A 19,947-nucleotide genomic window follows, 5' to 3' on the forward strand; every position below is an offset into this window, starting at 1 on the left:
ATTTGCCCCTACTACATATTTTAATAAATTCGAAGCTTTCCTGGGAATAAGAAAATTTATGAGAAAATTGGCGTTAAAAAGATATTATAAGAAAAAAGAGAAAAATAATACAATTAAAGGATATAATGAAGATGCTGCTGAAAATATATATACACATACAAACTTGAAAATAAAATCCAGATTTGACCCACTGAATGAATATTCAATACCAATAAACACCTTCTCTAATCTAGTTACTAGAGAAATAAGAAAAACTAAAGATGTGAATAAATACAGAAAAAATTATATGGGCAATATAACCAAGGCAGAAAGAGATGCAATACGTAATATGCAACAAAACAATGAAATAATCATCCGCCCCGCAGATAAGGGGGGCGGCATTGTAATATTAAACAATGATGACTATGAGAAAGAAGTCTTGAACATCCTGGGCGACCAGAAAACATACAAACGCCTTAAAAAAGACCCCACAGAGGAATATAAAAAAGACTTAAAACAATTGATACAAAAAGGTAAAATGAAAGGCATCCTAAATAAAAATGAAAGTATATATATAGACATAAAAAATCCAAAAATAGCAATTTTCTATCAAAATCCCAAAATTCACAAAGATGTACATAAACCCCCAGGTAGACCGATCGTGTCCGGGATAGAATGTTTGACTAGTACATTATCTAAATATATAGATCAATTCCTACAGCCGTGCGCACAAACGTTACCTTCCTTTTTAAAAGATACGAATCACGTACTACAAATTTTAAAAGATATAAAATGGAGAGAAGGATACATAATAGGTACGTTAGATGTAAAATCATTATACTCTGTTATTGAAAATCAAAAAGGATGCGCAGCGGCCAAACATTTTTTATATCAGAAAGGAGAACTTAACAGTGTCCAAATAGATTTCATAGGGGAATGCATTTTATTCATATTAGAAAAAAATTATTTTAAATATAAGGAAGATTTTTATTTGCAGACATGGGGGGCCGCGATGGGGACGAGGTTCGCACCGGGGTTCGCAAACTTATACGTTGGGTGGTGGGAGGCTGATCATATCCACCCCAACGGCGAGCTCCGGGCGGGCCTCGTCCTCTGGCGGCGCTTCATTGATGACGTCATTTTTATTTGGGATAAAGGGGAACGTGCTCTTAAACTGTTTTTAGAGGATATTAATAAAAATGATTTTTATTTGGATTTTACTTTGACGCACAGTACTAAAGAAATAAACTTTTTAGATCTTACCATTTATGTCACAGGGGACTGTATCAGCACAAAAACTTATTCAAAACCTACAGACTCGAACAGTTATATTAACAGAGAGAGCTGTCATTTGCCTAGATGGCTGGATAATATCCCTAGAAGTCAGTTCCTTCGTTTAAGAAGGAACTGCACTGAAACTATTGAATATGAAAAAGAGGCAGATATTTTAGGAAAAAATTTTTTAGCAAAGGGATATAATATGGATATAGTGGAAGTTCACAAAAAAGAAATAAAAATGATAGAAAGAGAAAAATTAATAAGAATAAAGACAAATGAAGATGAAAAACAGAAAGAAATAGAAATGAAAGACGGAATACCACCCATTATAATACCCTATAATACACAAACCTTATATCCTCAAAAAATCGTAGGAAAATATTGGGATATTTTAAAAGAAGACAAAATTGTAGGTAACCTCATACCATCAAGACCGGTTTTCATATTCAAAAGGGCAGCCAATATAGGCAACAAAATTGCCTCCACTAGTAAAGGTGCAGGAATTGTGGGCAAAAAGATAAATACAAAAACCAATCTCCTGCAAGGATTTTTTCCTTGCAAAAGATGTGTCCCATGTAAAAATACAGCTAAAAATACAATTAAAACACAGTACGTAAAAAATCCTGAGGGCACCTTTGAGCAAAAAATAAGGGGTCACATCTCCTGTAACACCGAAGGGGTTATCTATGCCATCAAATGTCCCTGTAATAAATTGTATATTGGACGCACTAAGAGAAAATTGAAAAAACGTATTAGCGAGCATATATACAATATAAAGAAAAAATCTATAGGGCATCCCTTATCTAGGCATTTTACGGAAGAACATGGAGGACGATTAGAAGGTATGTCCTTTATGGGCATAGATAAAATAGAACCAGACGCCCGAGGAGGAGATTACATTAAGAAACAATCAAAAAAAGAAACAGAATGGATCTTTAACCTAGATACCATGTTGCCAAAAGGCCTCAACTCAGAAATTGAACTGTTTGGTTTTGAATAAGTCACGGAATTAGAGGGGTGGGAAGGATGGACAGCACGGACTATAAATAACAAGCTTCAATGCAGTGGATGTAACATTCCCTGAGGAAGAGTGCCGTTGCACTTGAAACGCGTAGGATTGACCTCCACTGCTACCCGTAGCATACCAACGGTGACGTCACCAGCTCAGACGTGAGCGTTAATCTAAAACAGGTAACGGGCATATTTTGCTACCGGCCGGGGCGAATCACTGCCCAATACCTTAATACCAAAAAAGGCCGACGCCACAGCCATCCTTCCTGGATCTACGTCTCCTGCCCTGCTTCAAACACAGTACAGACACGTGGACCATCACGGAACACCACATCGCGGCAGATACATCTGAGTAAAGGTAGGACGAACACACAGATTTACTGCCTATAGTGTAAAAGTACGCGATAAGGAAGAGTGTGCTTTGGTTAACTTGTTCGGCACCACTTCTAATATAGCGCGCGGTGTACTATTATTATTTATAGAATTTTAATTTATTATTACTTTTGTCAGATTAAAGTTATTTCTGTGACCATTGTGACTTTTTCTTTCATTGACCAAAGGGTACCAACAATTTTGTCCACGTCTGTATGTAGGCCTAGCACACAGGCAGAGGAGAGGTTCATTCAACTTTGGGTAGCCTCGCAATATAATGGTAAAATGAAAATAAAAATAGGATTGAATGAGGAAGTGCCCTGGAGTCCAATAATATATGGTTATGGGGAGGTAGTTAATGTCTAATCTGGACAAGGGACGGACAGGTCCTGTGGGATCCATGCCTGGTTCATTTTTATGAACGTCAGCTTGTCCACATTGGCTGTAGACAGGCGGCTGCGTTTGTCTGTAATGACGCCCCCTGCCGTGCTGAATACACGTTCAGACAAAACGCTGGCTGCCGGGCAGGCCAGCACCTCCAAGGCATAAAAGGCTAGCTCTGGCCACGTGGACAATTTAGAGACCCAGAAGTTGAATGGGGCCGAACCATCAGTCAGTACGTGGATTGGTGTGCACACGTACTGTTCCACCATGTTAGTGAAATGTTGCCTCCTGCTAACACGTTGCGTATCAGGTGGTGGTGCAGTTAGCTGTGGCGTGTTGACAAAAGTTTTCCACATCTCTGCCATGCTAACCCTGCCCTCAGAGGAGCTGGCCGTGACACAGCTGCCTTGGCGACCTCTTGCTCCTCCTCTGCCTTGGCCTTGGGCTTCCACTTGTTCCCCTGTGACATTTGGGAATGCTCTCAGTAGCGCGTCTACCAACGTGCGCTTGTACTCGCGCATCTTCCTATCACGCTCCAGTGCAGGAAGTAAGGTGGGCACATTGTCTTTGTAGCGTGGATCCAGCAGGGTGGCAACCCAGTAGTCCGCACAGGTTAAAATGTGGGCAACTCTGCTGTCGTTGCGCAGGCACTGCAGCATGTAGTCGCTCATGTGTGCCAGGCTGCCCAGGGGTAAGGACAAGCTGTCCTCTGTGGGAGGCGTATCGTCATCGTCCTGCCTTTCCCCCCAGCCACGCACCAGTGATGGACCCGAGCTGCGTTGGGTGCCACCCCGCTGTGACCATGCTTCATCCTCATCCTCCTCCACCTCCTCCTCATCCTCGTCCTCCTCGTCCTCCAGTAGTGGGCCCTGGCTGGCCACATTTGTACCTGGCCTCTGCTGTTGCCAAAAACCTCCCTCTGAGTCACTTCGAAGAGACTGGCCTGAAAGTGCTAAAAATGACCCCTCTTCCTCCTCCTCCTCCTCCTCCTGGGCCACCTCCTCTTCCATCATCGCCCTAAGTGTTTTCTCAAGGAGACATAGAAGTGGTATTGTAACGCTGATAACGGTGTCATCGCCACTGGCCATGTTGGTGGAGTACTCGAAACAGCGCAACAGGGCACACAGGTCTCGCATGGAGGCCCAGTCATTGGTGGTGAAGTGGTGCTGTTCTGTAGTGCGACTGACCCGTGCGTGCTGCAGCTGAAACTCCACTATGGCCTGCTGCTGCTCGCACAGTCTGTCCAGCATGTGCAAGGTGGAGTTCCACCTGGTGGGCACGTCGCATATGAGGCGGTGAGCGGGAAGGCCGAAGTTACGCTGTAGCGCAGACAGGCGAGCAGCAGCAGGATGTGAACGCCGGAAGCGCGAACAGACGGCCCGCACTTTATGCAGCAGCTCTGACATGTCGGGGTAGTTGTGAATGAACTTCTGCACCACCAAATTCAGCACATGCGCCAAGCAAGGGATGTGCGTCAAATTGGCTAGTCCCAGAGCTGCAACGAGATTTCGCCCATTATCACACACCACCAGGCCGGGCTTGAGGCTCACCGGCAGCAACCACTCGTCGGTCTGTTGTTCAATACCCCGCCACAACTCCTGTGCGGTGTGGGGCCTGTCCCCCAAACATATGAGTTTCAGAATGGCCTGCTGACGTTTACCCCGGGCTGTGCTGAAGTTGGTGGTGAAGGTGTGTGGCTGACTGGATGAGCAGGTGGAAGAAGAGGAGGAGGAAGCCGAGAAGGAGGAGGTGGCAACAGGAGGCAAAGAATGTTGCCCTGCGATCCTTGGCGGCGGAAGGACGTGCGCCAAACAGCTCTCCGCCTGGGGCCCAGCTGCCACTACATTTACCCAGTGTGCAGTTAGGGAGATATAGCGTCCCTGGCCGTGCTTACTGGTCCACGTATCTGTGGTTAGGTGGACCTTGCTACAGATGGCGTTGCGCAGTGCACACTTGATTTTATCGGATACTTGGTTGTGCAGGGAAGGCACGGCTCTCTTGGAGAAGTAGTGCCGGCTGGGAACAACATACTGTGGGACAGCAAGCGACATGAGCTGTTTGAAGCTGTCTGTGTCCACCAGCCTAAATGACAGCATTTCATAGGCCAGTAGTTTAGAAATGCTGGCATTCAGGGCCAGGGATCGAGGGTGGCTAGGTGGGAATTTACGCTTTCTATCAAATGTTTGTGAGATGGAGAGCTGAACGCTGGCGTGTGACATGGTTGAGACGCTTGGTGACGGAGGTGGTGGTGGTGGTGTTGGTGGTACATCCCCTGTTTGCTGGGCGGCAGGTGCCAACGTTCCTCCAGAGGCGGAGGAAGAGGCCGAGGCGGCAGCAGCAGAATAGGCCGAGGCGGCAGCAGCAGAAGAGGTAGCAGGGGGAGCCTGAGTGACTTCCTTGGTTTTAAGGTGTTTACTCCACTGCAGTTCATGCTTTGCATGCAGGTGCCTGGTCATGCAGGTTGTGCTCAGGTTCAGAACGTTAATGCCTCGCTTCAGGCTCTGATGGCACAGCGTGCAAACCACTCGGGTCTTGTCGTCAGCACATTGTTTGAAGAAGTGCCATGCCAGGGAACTCCTTGAAGCTGCCTTTGGGGTGCTCGGTCCCAGATGGCGGCGGTCAGTAGCAGGCGGAGTCTCTTGGCGGCGGGTGTTCTGCTTTTGCCCACTGCTCCCTCTTTTGCTACGCTGTTGGCTCGGTCTCACCACTGCCTCTTCCTCCGAACTGTGAAAGTCAGTGGCACGACCTTCATTCCACGTGGGGTCTAGGACCTCATCGTCCCCTGCATCGTCTTCCACCCAGTCTTGATCCCTGACCTCCTGTTCAGTCTGCACACTGCAGAAAGACGCAGCAGTTGGCACCTGTGTTTCGTCATCATCAGAGACATGCTGAGGTGGTATTCCCATGTCCTCATCATCAGGAAACATAAGTGGTTGTGCGTCAGTGCATTCTATGTCTTTCACCGCTGGGGAAGGGCTAGGTGGATGCCCTTGGGAAACCCTGCCAGCGGAGTCTTCAAACAGCATAAGAGACTGCTGCATAACTTGAGGCTGAGACAGTTTCCCTGGTATGCATGGGGGTGATGTGACAGACTGATGGGGTTGGTTTTCAGGCGCCATCTGTGCGCTTTCTGCAGAAGACTGGGTGGGAGATAATGTGAACGTGCTGGATCCACTGTCGGCCACCCAATTGACTAATGCCTGTACCTTACCATCCTTAGAACGGCATTGGGCCCCACCATATATCGCTGTAAATTCTGGCGGCTACTGGGACCTGAGGTAGTTGGTACACTAGGACGTGTGGATGTGGCAGAACGGCCACGTCCTCTCCCAGCACCAGAGGGTCCACTAACACCACCACGACCATGTCCACGTCCGCGTCCCTTACTAGATGTTTTTCTCATTGTTATGGTTCACCACAACAACAAATATATTATTTGGCCCAATGTATTGTATTCAAATTCAGCGGGATATAAATTTGAGGCCTAGTATTTAGGCGCTGGGTGACCGGTATGGATTTAGTGACAGAATTAGACTTGGAAATGCACAGAAGCGTGTGTGTGTGAAGTTATTCTGAATGACCCAATGTGCACCTTGAATATTATATACCCTTTTAGGGATAGATTTCAAATAGCTCTGATATAGCAGAAACCACTAAATTATGAAATTGCTAAATTGGGAATTGTATTTCAACCCAGAACAAAAAATGTGCTTTGACGGACACTAAATAACTTTCCCAGCCACAACAGGACAGCGTTAACGAGAGATTTAGCAGGATATAAATTTGAGGCCTAGTATTTAGGCGCTGGGTGACAGGTATGGGTTTAGTGACAGAATTAGACTTGGAAATGCACAGTAGCGGGTGTGTGTGAAGTTATTCTGAATGACCCAATGTGCACCTTGAATATTATATACCCTTTTAGGGATAGATTTCAAATAGCTCTGATATAGCAGAAACCACTAAATTATGAAATTGCTAAATTGGGAATTGTATTTCAACCCAGAACAAAAAATGTGCTTTGACGGACACTAAATAACTTTCCCAGCCACAACAGGACAGCGTTAACGAGAGATTTAGCAGGATATAAATTTGAGGCCTAGTATTTAGGCGCTGGGTGACAGGTATGGGTTTAGTGACAGAATTAGACTTAGAAATACACAGTAGCGGGTGTGTGTGAAGTTATTCTGAATGACCCAATGTGCACCTTGAATATTATATACCCTTTTAGGGATAGATTTCAAATAGCTCTGATATAGCAGAAACCACTAAATTATGAAATTGCTAAATTGGGAATTGTATTTCAACCCAGAACAAAAAATGTGCTTTGACGGACACTAAATAACTTTCCCAGCCACAACAGGACAGCGTTAACGAGAGATTTAGCAGGATATAAATTTGAGGCCTAGTATTTAGGCGCTGGGTGACAGGTATGGGTTTAGTGACAGAATTAGACTTAGAAATACACAGTAGCGGGTGTGTGTGAAGTTATTCTGAATGACCCAATGTGCACCTTGAATATTATATACCCTTTTAGGGATAGATTTCAAATAGCTCTGATATAGCAGAAACCACTAAATTATGAAATTGCTAAATTGGGAATTGTATTTCAACCCAGAACAAAAAATGTGCTTTGACGGACACTAAATAACTTTCCCAGCCACAACAGGACAGCGTTAACGAGAGATTTAGCAGGATATAAATTTGAGGCCTAGTATTTAGGCGCTGGGTGACAGGTATGGGTTTAGTGACAGAATTAGACTTAGAAATACACAGTAGCGGGTGTGTGTGAAGTTATTCTGAATGACCCAATGTGCACCTTGAATATTATATACCCTTTTAGGGATAGATTTCAAATAGCTCTGATATAGCAGAAACCACTAAATTATGAAATTGCTAAATTGGGAATTGTATTTCAACCCAGAACAAAAAATGTGCTTTGACGGACACTAAATAACTTTCCCAGCCACAACAGGACAGCGTTAACGAGAGATTTAGCAGGATATAAATTTGAGGCCTAGTATTTAGGCGCTGGGTGACAGGTATGGGTTTAGTGACAGAATTAGACTTAGAAATACACAGTAGCGGGTGTGTGTGAAGTTATTCTGAATGACCCAATGTGCACCTTGAATATTATATACCCTTTTAGGGATAGATTTCAAATAGCTCTGATATAGCAGAAACCACTAAATTATGAAATTGCTAAATTGGGAATTGTATTTCAACCCAGAACAAAAAATGTGCTTTGACGGACACTAAATAACTTTCCCAGCCACAACAGGACAGCGTTAACGAGAGATTTAGCAGGATATAAATTTGAGGCCTAGTATTTAGGCGCTGGGTGACAGGTATGGGTTTAGTGACAGAATTAGACTTAGAAATACACAGTAGCGGGTGTGTGTGAAGTTATTCTGAATGACCCAATGTGCACCTTGAATATTATATACCCTTTTAGGGATAGATTTCAAATAGCTCTGATATAGCAGAAACCACTAAATTATGAAATTGCTAAATTGGGAATTGTATTTCAACCCAGAACAAAAAATGTGCTTTGACGGACACTAAATAACTTTCCCAGCCACAACAGGACAGCGTTAACGAGAGATTTAGCAGGATATAAATTTGAGGCCTAGTATTTAGGCGCTGGGTGACAGGTATGGGTTTAGTGACAGAATTAGACTTGGAAATACACAGTAGCGGGTGTGTGTGAAGTTATTCTGAATGACCCAATGTGCACCTTGAATATTATATACCCTTTTAGGGATAGATTTCAAATAGCTCTGATATAGCAGAAACCACTAAATTATGAAATTGCTAAATTGGGAATTGTATTTCAACCCAGAACAAGAAATGTGCTTGAACGGACACTAAATAACTCGCCCAGCTACAGCACTAAGGACAGATTTAGCTGGATATAAATTTGAGGCCTAGTATTTAGGCGCTGGGTGACAGGTATGGGTTTAGTGACAGAATTAGACTTGGAAATGCACAGTAGCGGGTGTGTGAAGTTATTCTGAATGTCCCTATGTGCACCTTCAATATGATCTACCCTTTTAGGGATAGATTTCAAATAGCTCTGATATAGCAGAAACCACTAAATTATGAAATTGCTAAATTGGGAATTGTATTTCAACCCAGAACAAGAAATGTGCTTGAACGGACACTAAATAACTCGCCCAGCTACAGCACTAACGACAGATTTAGCTGGATATGAATTTGAGGCCTAGTATTTAGGCGCTGGGTGACAGGTATGGGTTTAGTGACAGAATTAGACTTGGAAATACACAGTAGCGGGTGTGTGTGAAGTTATTCTGAATGACCCAATGTGCACCTTGAATATTATATACCCTTTTAGGGATAGATTTCAAATAGCTCTGATATAGCAGAAACCACTAAATTATGAAATTGCTAAATTGGGAATTGTATTTCAACCCAGAACAAGAAATGTGCTTGAACGGACACTAAATAACTCGCCCAGCTACAGCACTAACGACAGATTTAGCTGGATATGAATTTGAGGCCTAGTATTTAGGCGCTGGGTGACAGGTATGGGTTTAGTGACAGAATTAGACTTGGAAATGCACAGTAGCGGGTGTGTGAAGTTATTCTGAATGACCCTATGTGCACCTTGAATATTATATACCCTTTTAGGGATAGATTTCAAATAGCTCTGATACAGCAGAAACCACTAAATTTTTAAATTGCTAAATTGGGAATTGTATTTCAACCCAGAACAAAAAATGTGCTTTGACGGACACTAAATAACTTTCCCAGCCACAACAGGACAGCGGTAACGAGAGATTTAGCGGGATATAAATTTGAGGCCTAGTATTTAGGCGCTGGGTGACCGGTATGGATTTAGTGACAGAATTAGACTGGGATATGGCCAAAAAATAACCACACTATTGCTGGTTAAATGCACTTGGTGATGGGCGCAGCTTGCCCCTGATGTAGTATATGGCCAAAAAATGAACAGACTATTGCTGGTTAAATGCACTTGGTGTCACAGCTTGACCAACCACACTACTGAGGGTTAAATGCACTTGGTGACGGGCGCAGCTTGCCCCTGATGTAGTATATGGCCAAAAAATGAACAGACTATTGCTGGTTAAATGCACTTGGTGACGGGCGCAGCTTGCCCCTGATTTAGTATATGGCCAAAAAATGAACAGACTATTGCTGGTTAAATGCACTTGGTGTGATAGCTTGACCAACCACACTACTGAGGGTTAAATGCACTTGGTGACGGGCGCAGCTTGCCCCTGATGTAGTATATGGCCAAAAAATAAACAGACTATTGCTGGTTAAATGCACTTGGTGTGACAGCTTCACCCTGATGTAGGCTTTAGCCAAAAAACAAACGCACCATTGAGGGTTAAATGCACTTGGTGACAGGCGCAGCTTGCCCCTGATGTAGTATATGGCCAAAAAATAAACAGACTATTGCTGGTTAAATGCACTTGGTGTGACAGCTTCACCCTGATGTAGGCTTTAGCCAAAAAACAACCACACTATTGAGGGTTAAATGCACTTGGTCGCAGCTTGTGCTGGCGCACCACAAGACACAAAATGGCCGCCGATCACCCCAGAAAAATGTGACTGACAAACGGTCTGGGCAGCCTAAAAACAGTGAGCAATTGAGGATCAGCAGCTCAATGATCCACAGCTGCAGATCGATCAGTTAATCAAGTCCTTTGGAGGAGTTAATCTGCCTAATCTCGCCCTACTGTCGCAGCCGCAACCTCTCCCTACGCTAATCAGAGCAGAGTGACGGGCGGCGCTATGTGACTCCAGCTTAAATAGAGGCTGGGTCACATGGTGCTCTGGCCAATCACAGCCATGCCAATAGTAGGCATGGCTGTGATGGCCTCTTGGGGCAAGTAGTATGACGCTTGTTGATTGGCTGCTTTGCAGCCTTTCAAAAAGCGCCAAGAAAGCGTCACAAAAGCGCGAAGAAAGCGACGAACACCGAACCCGAACCCGGACTTTTACGAAAATGTCCGGGTTCGGGTCCGTGTCACGGACACCCCAAAATTCGGTACGAACCCGAACTATACAGTTCGAGTTCGCTCATCCCTAGTTAGGTCCCGCCTCCAATGCACTTAACTGCTCATTTGCATATGGATTAAAAGTACTTTTTCTCCAGAATGAAGCATCGGATCGCTAAGTGAAAGGTATAATTACATTCGGCTCAGCACGCCCTACAAGGCACTGTGCCTGGTTTATCAGTGGATCTTCGACTCTCTTTAATTGATGGATCCCTATGATGCTGAGAGTTCTGGTCAGTTAAACCCGCAGTTGACCCATAACACACTGTAGAATGTTTGAAAACATGTAATCACTCTGAACGCTGAATATTGAAAATTAGAAGCCATTTAAAGGAACTGTCTGGTTTATCATAAAAATCTTCTACTTCTTCTCCATAACCAGCTCCGCGCTTGTCAATAGGCTATGCCTGTTGTTGGACAGATTCCCAATCAAGTAGATTAGGCGGAGTCGCAGCCCTTTTAATTCCAGTTTCCAATTCTGTAGTGTGGGTTACAGAACAAAACAGTGATCTGACTAGTTGTTATGAGCAGAACTAAGGATTTCTTGTGCCTTCAGTATAATATCTATTTAAAGGGGTTGTCAGTGTTTAATACTGATGACCTATCCTCAGGCTAGGTCCTCAGTATCTGATCCGTGGGGGTCTAACTTCTGGCATCCTCGCCGATAAGCTGCCTCTTTAGGCCGGTTCATCGGTCACATGGCCTAGGTGCCGCTCAGCTGCAATACCAAGCACAGCTGCCATCCAGGGTATAGCCCTGCACTTGGTAAGCAAAGACCCCGTGGTGCTCACCGGAGTGCCCTGGCCCCTTCAAACAGTTAATCAACAGGGGTCGGAATCAACAGGGGTCGGACCCCCAAAATTGGAAAACCTCTTTAATCATGAACATCAAGTCAAGAGAATGGGATGAAGACCCCACAGCACCCATTTCTTACCTCCGCTTGTGTGCACTACATAAAGGGAAAACTCTGAGGCAGAATTCTCAATCTAGAATTCAAAGAAATAACATATTACATCATTAAAAAAAAGATTACAGTGCTAGCTAATGAATATGGAAGAATTTCACGGCACACCCCTAGCGTATATCAAATAAAGTGTATTTCAATCACCAAACAGCAACGTTTCGGTCCTCTCACTCGGACCTTTCTCAAGCAGTGACATTATACATAGGTGCTCAGTGCATATAGATAGGGTTCACAATATAATTCATTAATCAACATAATTATGTGTAAAAAGGTATATAAACATGATTATAATGAAAAGAAACTAATAGTATACTAGTGTACATAATCATATAGCCTCAATAAATCTCTGAATCGTGATCAAAAAGTTAAATACACGTTTAGGCTACTTTCACACTAGCGTTTTTTGCGGATCTGTCATGGATCTGCAAGAACACTTCCGTTACAATAATACAACCGCATGCATCCGTCGTGAACGGATCCGGTTGTATTATGTCTTCTATAGCCATGACGGATCCGTCTTGAACACCATTGAAAGTCAATGGGGGATGGATCCGTTTTTTATTGTGTCAGAGAAAACGGATCCGTCCCCACTGACTTCGGGGCTCCGCTTGTGAGTTCCGTTTGAAGGCTCTCACAAGTGGCCCCGAATGGAGCCATACTGCCTTAATGCATTCTGCATTCACTCCGCTCAGCAGGCGGACACCCGAACGCAGCTTGCAGCGTTCGGGTGTCCGCCTGGCCGTGCAGAGCCAAACGGATCCGTCCAGACTTACAATGTAAGTCAATGGGGACGGATCCGTTTGAAGTTGACACAATATGGCTCAATTTTCAAATGGATCCGTCCCCCATTGACTTTCAATGTAAGTCAAAACGGATCCGTTTGCATTATATATATTTTTTGTTCATGGTAATGCAAACGGATCCGTTCTGAACGGATCTAAGCGTTTGCATTATAGGTGCGGATCCGTCTGTGCAGATACCAGAAGCCTAACATTGTGTGCCGGGACAGATACATTTGGCTCCACTTCGTCAGGCGGACACCAAAACGCCGCAGGCGGCCTCCAGAGCGGAATGGAGACTGATCGGAGGCAAACTGATGCATTCTGAGTGGATCCTTTTCCATTCAGAACGCATTAGGGCAAAACTGATCCGTTTTGGACCGCTGGTGAGAGCCCTGAACGGATCTCACAAACGGAAACCAAAACGCCAGTGTGAAAGTAGTCTAAATTACAAAAGTGTATCTAGAATTAATATAATATAATTGCCAATAATAAAGAGATAATGTGCACAAGTGCAGGATTAAAAACAAGATTATGTGGACACTAACCCTAAGTTCACACCTGAGCGTTTTACAGCGCGTTCAAACGCGCTGTAAAACGCTCAACACATGAAAACCAATGCTTCCCTATGGGAATGGTTCTCACCTGGGCGTTTTACAGCGCGTACGATCGCGCTGTAAAACGCCCGACGCATAATCAAGTTCTTGAGCTTCTTTGGGGCGTTTTGACGCGCGTTTGTGGCCATAGGACACTGCAGTCAATCACACAAACGCGCGTTTACTATTACAAAAAATGCGCATAAAAACGCGCGACAAAAACGCGCATTTGAGAAACGCTCAGGTGTGAAAGCAGGGTTAGGGTACATGCACACGTTCAGGAATCATGTGCGGAGAATCTGCACTGAAATCCGCAGGTGTTCGCAGGCAAATCTGTGCGGTCAATCCGCATCAATTGGTGCAGATTTGCGTGCGGATTTGGTGTGGTTTCGGTGCGGATTTTCCACATGCGGATTTTACTAAGTGAATGAAGAAAATCCGGTCAGGAAAAATAAAATAAATTAACATGCTGCGGATTTTAAAATCTGCACTGCAGGTCAAAATCCGCGCGGAAAAAATCTGCATTGTGTGCACTGGGAATTTCAAATTCTCATAGAATAAAATGTACATGACATACAGTGCGGATTTTCCGCAAGCAAATCCGCACGGAAAATCCGCACGCAATTCTGATCGTGTGCATTTAGCCTTAGCCAGCAGGTGCTTCTCGGCGTGTTACTCAGCGTACTGAGCATGCGTGAGTAGCGCTTTCACTTCCGTCATTCTCAGGGAGCGCATCGGTGGAACGCTCATGTGATTTACAGGGCCCGATCATGTGATCGCTTTTACTTCCGCCATATACATGGACCGCATCGATGGAACGCACATGTGATTTCCAGAAGCAGACCACATGACCGGCGACTTCATAGCATATAATTTAACCCCAACCTCGTTAGAGAAACAAAGTATATATGTATGTTGAACTTGACATAGGTCAATAAATGAGAGGGAAAAACATATATTACTAGATTATCAGACATTAGAGGAAATTGCAAAACATTACTACAATGAAATGGTGATGTATAAAGTCAGAAGGTATATCGGGGATACATGGAATCATCCACACCGTCAGTGTGACCACAGTGCGCCTGAAGGCAGCGCCAGTTACTCATTACTGAAAACCAGACATAGAATATAACTGTGCAAAAACTCACTTCCATTTTTTTTCACCAAAATTATGTTTATATACCTTTTTACACATATCGTAATTATGTTGATTATGTTAATTAATGAATAATATTGTGAACCCTATATATATGCACTGAGCACCTATGTACACGTATAATGTCACTGCTTGAGAAAGGTCCGAGTGAGAGGACCGAAACGTTGCTGTTTGGTGATTGAAATACACTTTATATGATATACGCCTGGGGTGTGCTGTGGAATTTTTTATTTTGTATGTTTTGGAGGTTGAATCGCTTCCACAACCGCTGCCCCTCTACAATATTCTGCTGTGCTGCCCACACCTCTTGGTAATGACTATGCTGGATATATACAATATTGATTCAGAGGTGGAAATAAGACAACCCACAGCATGCTGAACCACGGACCTCCTCTGTAAACTAAAAAATATATATAAACTAAATATTTAAAAAAACAAAAAAAACATCTGGGACAACTAATTTAAAGGACATTAAAGGGATTGTCCTGGATTTTTTTATTTTTTATTTCCCCAAACCACCCACCCATCTAGATGGACCTGTGGAGAGATCTATACTTACCTGCTTCCCGACACTCTGTTCTGGCTCTATTGGTCCAGGACTGTCCTCACTGGACTTTTATTCCCCACATGTAAACTTCCGACATTGATAGGTCATGTGCCACTTGGGGACACGTCATTGCTGAGGACAGTTCTTGGCTGCAGTAGCGCATGTCACCCCATCGGTGCAGGAGGTTTACATGCAGAGACTGGAAGTTCAGTGAAGACAGTCTGGCACCCAAAGAGCCAGAATGGTGCAGTGGGGAGCAGGTAAGTATAGATCTCTTCAGGTCGGGGTGGGTGAGAGGTGAATAAAAAAAAAAAATAAAAAAAACTAGAAAACCCCTTTAATGCCTGATTCAGATGAATAGTATTTTCCCTCCGTGTGCTAGCTAGACTACACCAGCATAGCACACAAGGCCATTAAAGTCAACGTCCATGCAGAGAAATTGGCAAGAAAATGAGTCTGGAAAAACTGATGGAATCTGGCCTTAATAACCTTGGGGCCCTATTCACACAACGGTATTTTTGGTCTGTACCTGATCCGCATTATTTGAAGATCAGATGTGAACCCACTAATTTCAATGGGGCCATATGTCCATTCTATAGGCCCGCAAAATAGGCATGAGTTGCAGACAAGAATAGGCATGAGTTGCATAGTGCGGGATCCACGGTCCACAAATGGAGCCTTGTTCATGATGCTGCAGGCAATTATGGGTAGTGATGAGCGGCAGGGGTCATATTCTAATTTGCAATATTTTGCGAATATTTGGTAGAATATTCGTCAAATATTTGCAAATTTGAATATTCGTTATATTTATCTTTTTTTTTACAAATCGGCAAGGTAATGATTGCGTAATATGCGAATATTACGCTATCAATACAGGCGTGGGTCAAAAAGGAATATATAGCACTATAGAATTTAGTGCTATATATTAGCTTTTTAGAATATTCATCTTTTTTTTTTATCTGTACAGTTGTTCCACTTCGGCATACTCCTCCCCGACAAGCGTCCCCGTCACCATGGGAACGCCTGGGAGTTAGAATATACTATTGGATCTGAGTTTTCATGATCTCTGAGGAGTATGCCGAACTGTACAGATTGAAAAAAAAAAAGACGAATATTCTAAAAAACTAATATATTCGATATATTTGTTTTTTAGAATATTCGTAATTTTTCCCATTTAAAGTCATGATTCCTCCCTGCTTAAGTTTCTTGTGGGATAATGACTCATTGGCCCACAAGCAAGAAGCAGGGAGGAATCATGTGTTCAGATTTTAAAAAATGACGAATATTTGATATAGAGAATATATAGCACTATATTCGAAATATTCGCGAATTCTCGAAGTTGCGATATTCGAGATAAATATTTGTAATTCGAATATTCGCGCTCAACACTATTTATGGGGAGATTTATTTAGACTGGCCTTTCATGTGCCAGACTTAAACTAAATTAAAGTCAGATGTGAGATGCAGGGCTCTTAATAAATGTGGGGTTTCTCTGGCAGTCCTGCTATGAGCAGGTGTACATTTGCACTATAATTTGTGCCAATTTTGGTGCAGATTATAGTAAATTAAACTAAAAGTCAGTGAAAATATTGTTTGCACCATAATTCAACTTCACTCCTCTCACTAGAAGGTTATGGATCAGTTAGAAACTATAAAAATAGAGCAGTCAGAGCCCCTAGTGGCCTGCAGATAGGGGCAAGTGTTTAGTAGGAGAGACTCTGCCAGACTGCATGAGTGACCAGAAGAAAATGCTGAGACGGCGATACCCTGCTAACGACTGAGCCACAGATCCTGGACCACAAGCCCTTTGGCCACGTTTTTAGCCTTCCGAGAGAGGGACAGCTAGTTTAGGCCTTTCCTCAGCACAAAAATGCACATAGCACACAGATAAAAAATACAGTCATGTACGTGAGGCCTAACGGACAGAATGTTAAACTAAACACTGGCGCCACCTGGTGGTACATAAGCAAGAATGCAGCCATGCAGCAGAGGCCACATTTCTTTTTACACTATATTCTTATTTTCCCTGTAGTGGCTCAACCATACTTCTTCCCTGAATATGTTATGTTCTTTTTTAGAGGATCTGGCCATAAGGTAGTTTGGGTACATGCACCAGATATGAGAAGCTGCCATGGCTGGAGTGTTGATTTATGGGACACAAGTGGCTTACCTTAAACTTGTTTAGTAGCAGTTTCAGGACCTGTGGGGTGGACATGGCGCTGTTAATCCTGACATTTGTCACAGAGCCATATCCTGGAGTGAACACAGACGTCTACACAAGAAAAGATGGAGATGTCAGTGCCATCATTTTATTATGGAAGAAGACATAGTCTGATTTCAGAGAAACTCCTAATCTCAGTCTCTGTTCACATCTGCATTGTGGCTTCTATCTCTGTCATATCTGTATCTACAAATCATGTCATCAGAGAGTCCTGCTGCATCCGACGGATCCCTTCGACTTATAATGGGGTCCATGGAGTTTGGTGACAAGGCACCTGTCATGCAGAAGCATACTTTGTGAGTGGTGAGCCAGTTTCTCCCCCCATACAGTATATACCAGATGTATTAACAAGCCACAGTCCCTGTTGATAAATCTGACAAAAGCAAAAAAATAAAAAAAAAAGGCCAAGTTGACCTGGCTTTGCTGTCCACCACTTTACCTGGTGGTACTGGAGCTTCTTAGAATTGGAGACACAGTATGTGAGGTAGGTTACGAATAAACATGTGATCAACATCAGTGGAACCTAGTGTGTGTAGGACCTCCCACTGGTCCCACGAAGGCTGATGTTGGGGCAACGAGTATGGGTCTTGGTGTCCTGATGTGATCCTTCCTAAAGAAGTAAACGTGCACACTTGGCAAAGTTAGACTCCACGTTTCTGAAGAAACTATGAGTGGCTTTATGAGTGTTGGTCTGACCGCCATCTTAACAATCACAGAGCAGACATTTCTTTGACAGTAAACCTATTGAAGAACACTAGGAGAACCTATCTACAAGGTAAAATGGTTGATACAGGAAATGATAGATAAATAAAAAATAGAATATATAATATTCACTACCAAGAAAAGTGTAGAGGAAAAAAACCTGCCAGGTCCGACTTTTTTTTTTTTTTTGCCTATGCCGGATTTATCAACTCTGTGTGTTCTATTTTAATAAATGTGTCACATATTGCATGGGGGAGACAAAATGGTCACACACTGCACCACTATACGGCATTGTCATATCTAGAATACATTTCCTATTTAGAATGTACAAAACAAAAAGAAAAAAAAAATATGTCATCCATGATGAGTGGGGCAGAGGGCGGTGATAACAACGCCTGGGGGGCTGCTTAAGAACCTTTGTTTGACTTGTTTTCTGAATCTCTCCAGCCAGGAACATTTCGTCCAGAACCGTGTACACCTTATAGAAGTTAAAGACCAGATCCAGCTCACATACATTGTAGAAATATTAATTCAGGACCTCTATAAAGTTCTAAATGGCTTCCAGGTAGGCCAGATTGTTGTCCGTCACGTCCACACAGATGCAGAAGTAGAGGCTGGCGTATCAGCTGTAGAAAATTCCTGAACTCCTGAAGTTGGTGTGTTTGGCATCTCGAATGGTCACAGCGGTGTGAACCTCCTCTAGGCTTCTGCTTCTCGTAATCATCAAACTGCATGTACCACGTGGCCAGGCGGGTCTTACCGGCACAGTTCTGGATCAGGATGAAGCGGATCATGTCTGCCTTTCCCTTCTCCTCCTTTCCCGTCACCCGTTCCGGATTTTCGGAGAAACTACAAGTCCCATACTGTTCTACAGGATACCGGAAGGGACGTCGGGGTCAACATGTAATATGTCAGCATTGTCTTTTTTTTAACCAAATTGGCTGCAGAAATTGCTGCAACAAATATACGGAAATGTCCATCTCTCTGTTCTTGGGTGTAGATACACTAGCAATAATAGCATTATAAGCAAAATTAGCGTTTCTACAGTAAGAAATTACTTCTTAAACCCAATTCCCATCACGATTGGCTGCTCCCAATGTATAAGAGGTTACACCAGACAGTACAGATTTAACCTTCTCGCTTCTACTACACAGAAGATATTAAAATTAATACTGCACCTTGTGGTTGTAAAAGTGCCCATTTATTGAAAACCTATGGCGTCTGATCCGCCTCTGCTCTCCTGGGGTGCGGAGGTTACCCCTACGCCGTACTCCAACATCACTCCTTGTACGCATCAGCTGAGGAGCTTCATCCTGAGAGGCTTTATCCTCATCATTATCATCTGGAAGTCAAAAAGACACATGGGTCACACATGCTTGTTGGGTAGAGCCCCTTTTTTTAAGGGATGTTGAGATTTCAGCAAATAAATTATAGTGTTTGTGTAATGAAAAAAGTTTTCAATTTTCCAATATGCTTTTTACATCCATTATGTATGGGTTTTCAAGATGCCTTTAAGAGGCATTCCGTTTTGATCCGTCATAATTTAAGTCTATGGGCAAGCATAACGGATCCGTCTGGTTTCCATTATGCTGGACGGAAAACAAAGTCCTGTCGACAGAAAACATCATCATGCCTGGCTCCATCAATCAAAGTGTAGAGGGCGCAGCAGTTGCAGAGCGAGCAGAGCCTCTAGGTGTGTCAGCAACGCCCCCGTTGATCTGAGGCTGGGTTCACATCACATGCTTCCCATCCGTTTAACATATATATATAATGGGTGAAAGGTGATCATGTGATATTCACATCTGTCCAGCATAATGGAAACAGGAGAGTTTTGTAAAGGTTTTTCCTTTTGGACTCATGCACACGGCCATGGTTTGGGTCCTCATCCGTTGCACCGTTCCGTGGCAACG

The 19,947-nt window shown here is 43.5% G+C and overlaps 1 protein-coding gene and 1 pseudogene across 3 annotated transcripts in view; both read right to left on the bottom strand.

Annotated features, from left to right (window-relative positions):
- Positions 1-19,947, bottom strand: part of RASSF2 (Ras association domain family member 2) — a 94,188-nt gene that overhangs the window by 20,626 nt on the left and 53,615 nt on the right. For all 3 annotated transcript variants that reach the window (XM_044279260.1, XM_044279261.1, XM_044279262.1), the window contains exons 6-8: positions 19,216-19,379; positions 17,285-17,386; positions 12,004-12,055 (exon numbers count right to left, since the gene is read on the bottom strand). In XM_044279260.1, the coding sequence (XP_044135195.1) occupies positions 12,004-12,055; positions 17,285-17,386; positions 19,216-19,379 (318 nt within the window). The remainder of the gene's footprint in view (positions 1-12,003; positions 12,056-17,284; positions 17,387-19,215; positions 19,380-19,947) is intronic.
- On the bottom strand, positions 17,834-18,831 carry LOC122927431 (annotated as a pseudogene).

The sequence above is a fragment of the Bufo gargarizans genome, chromosome 2 (assembly GCF_014858855.1).
Source record: "Bufo gargarizans isolate SCDJY-AF-19 chromosome 2, ASM1485885v1, whole genome shotgun sequence".
Lineage (NCBI taxonomy): Eukaryota > Metazoa > Chordata > Amphibia > Anura > Bufonidae > Bufo > Bufo gargarizans.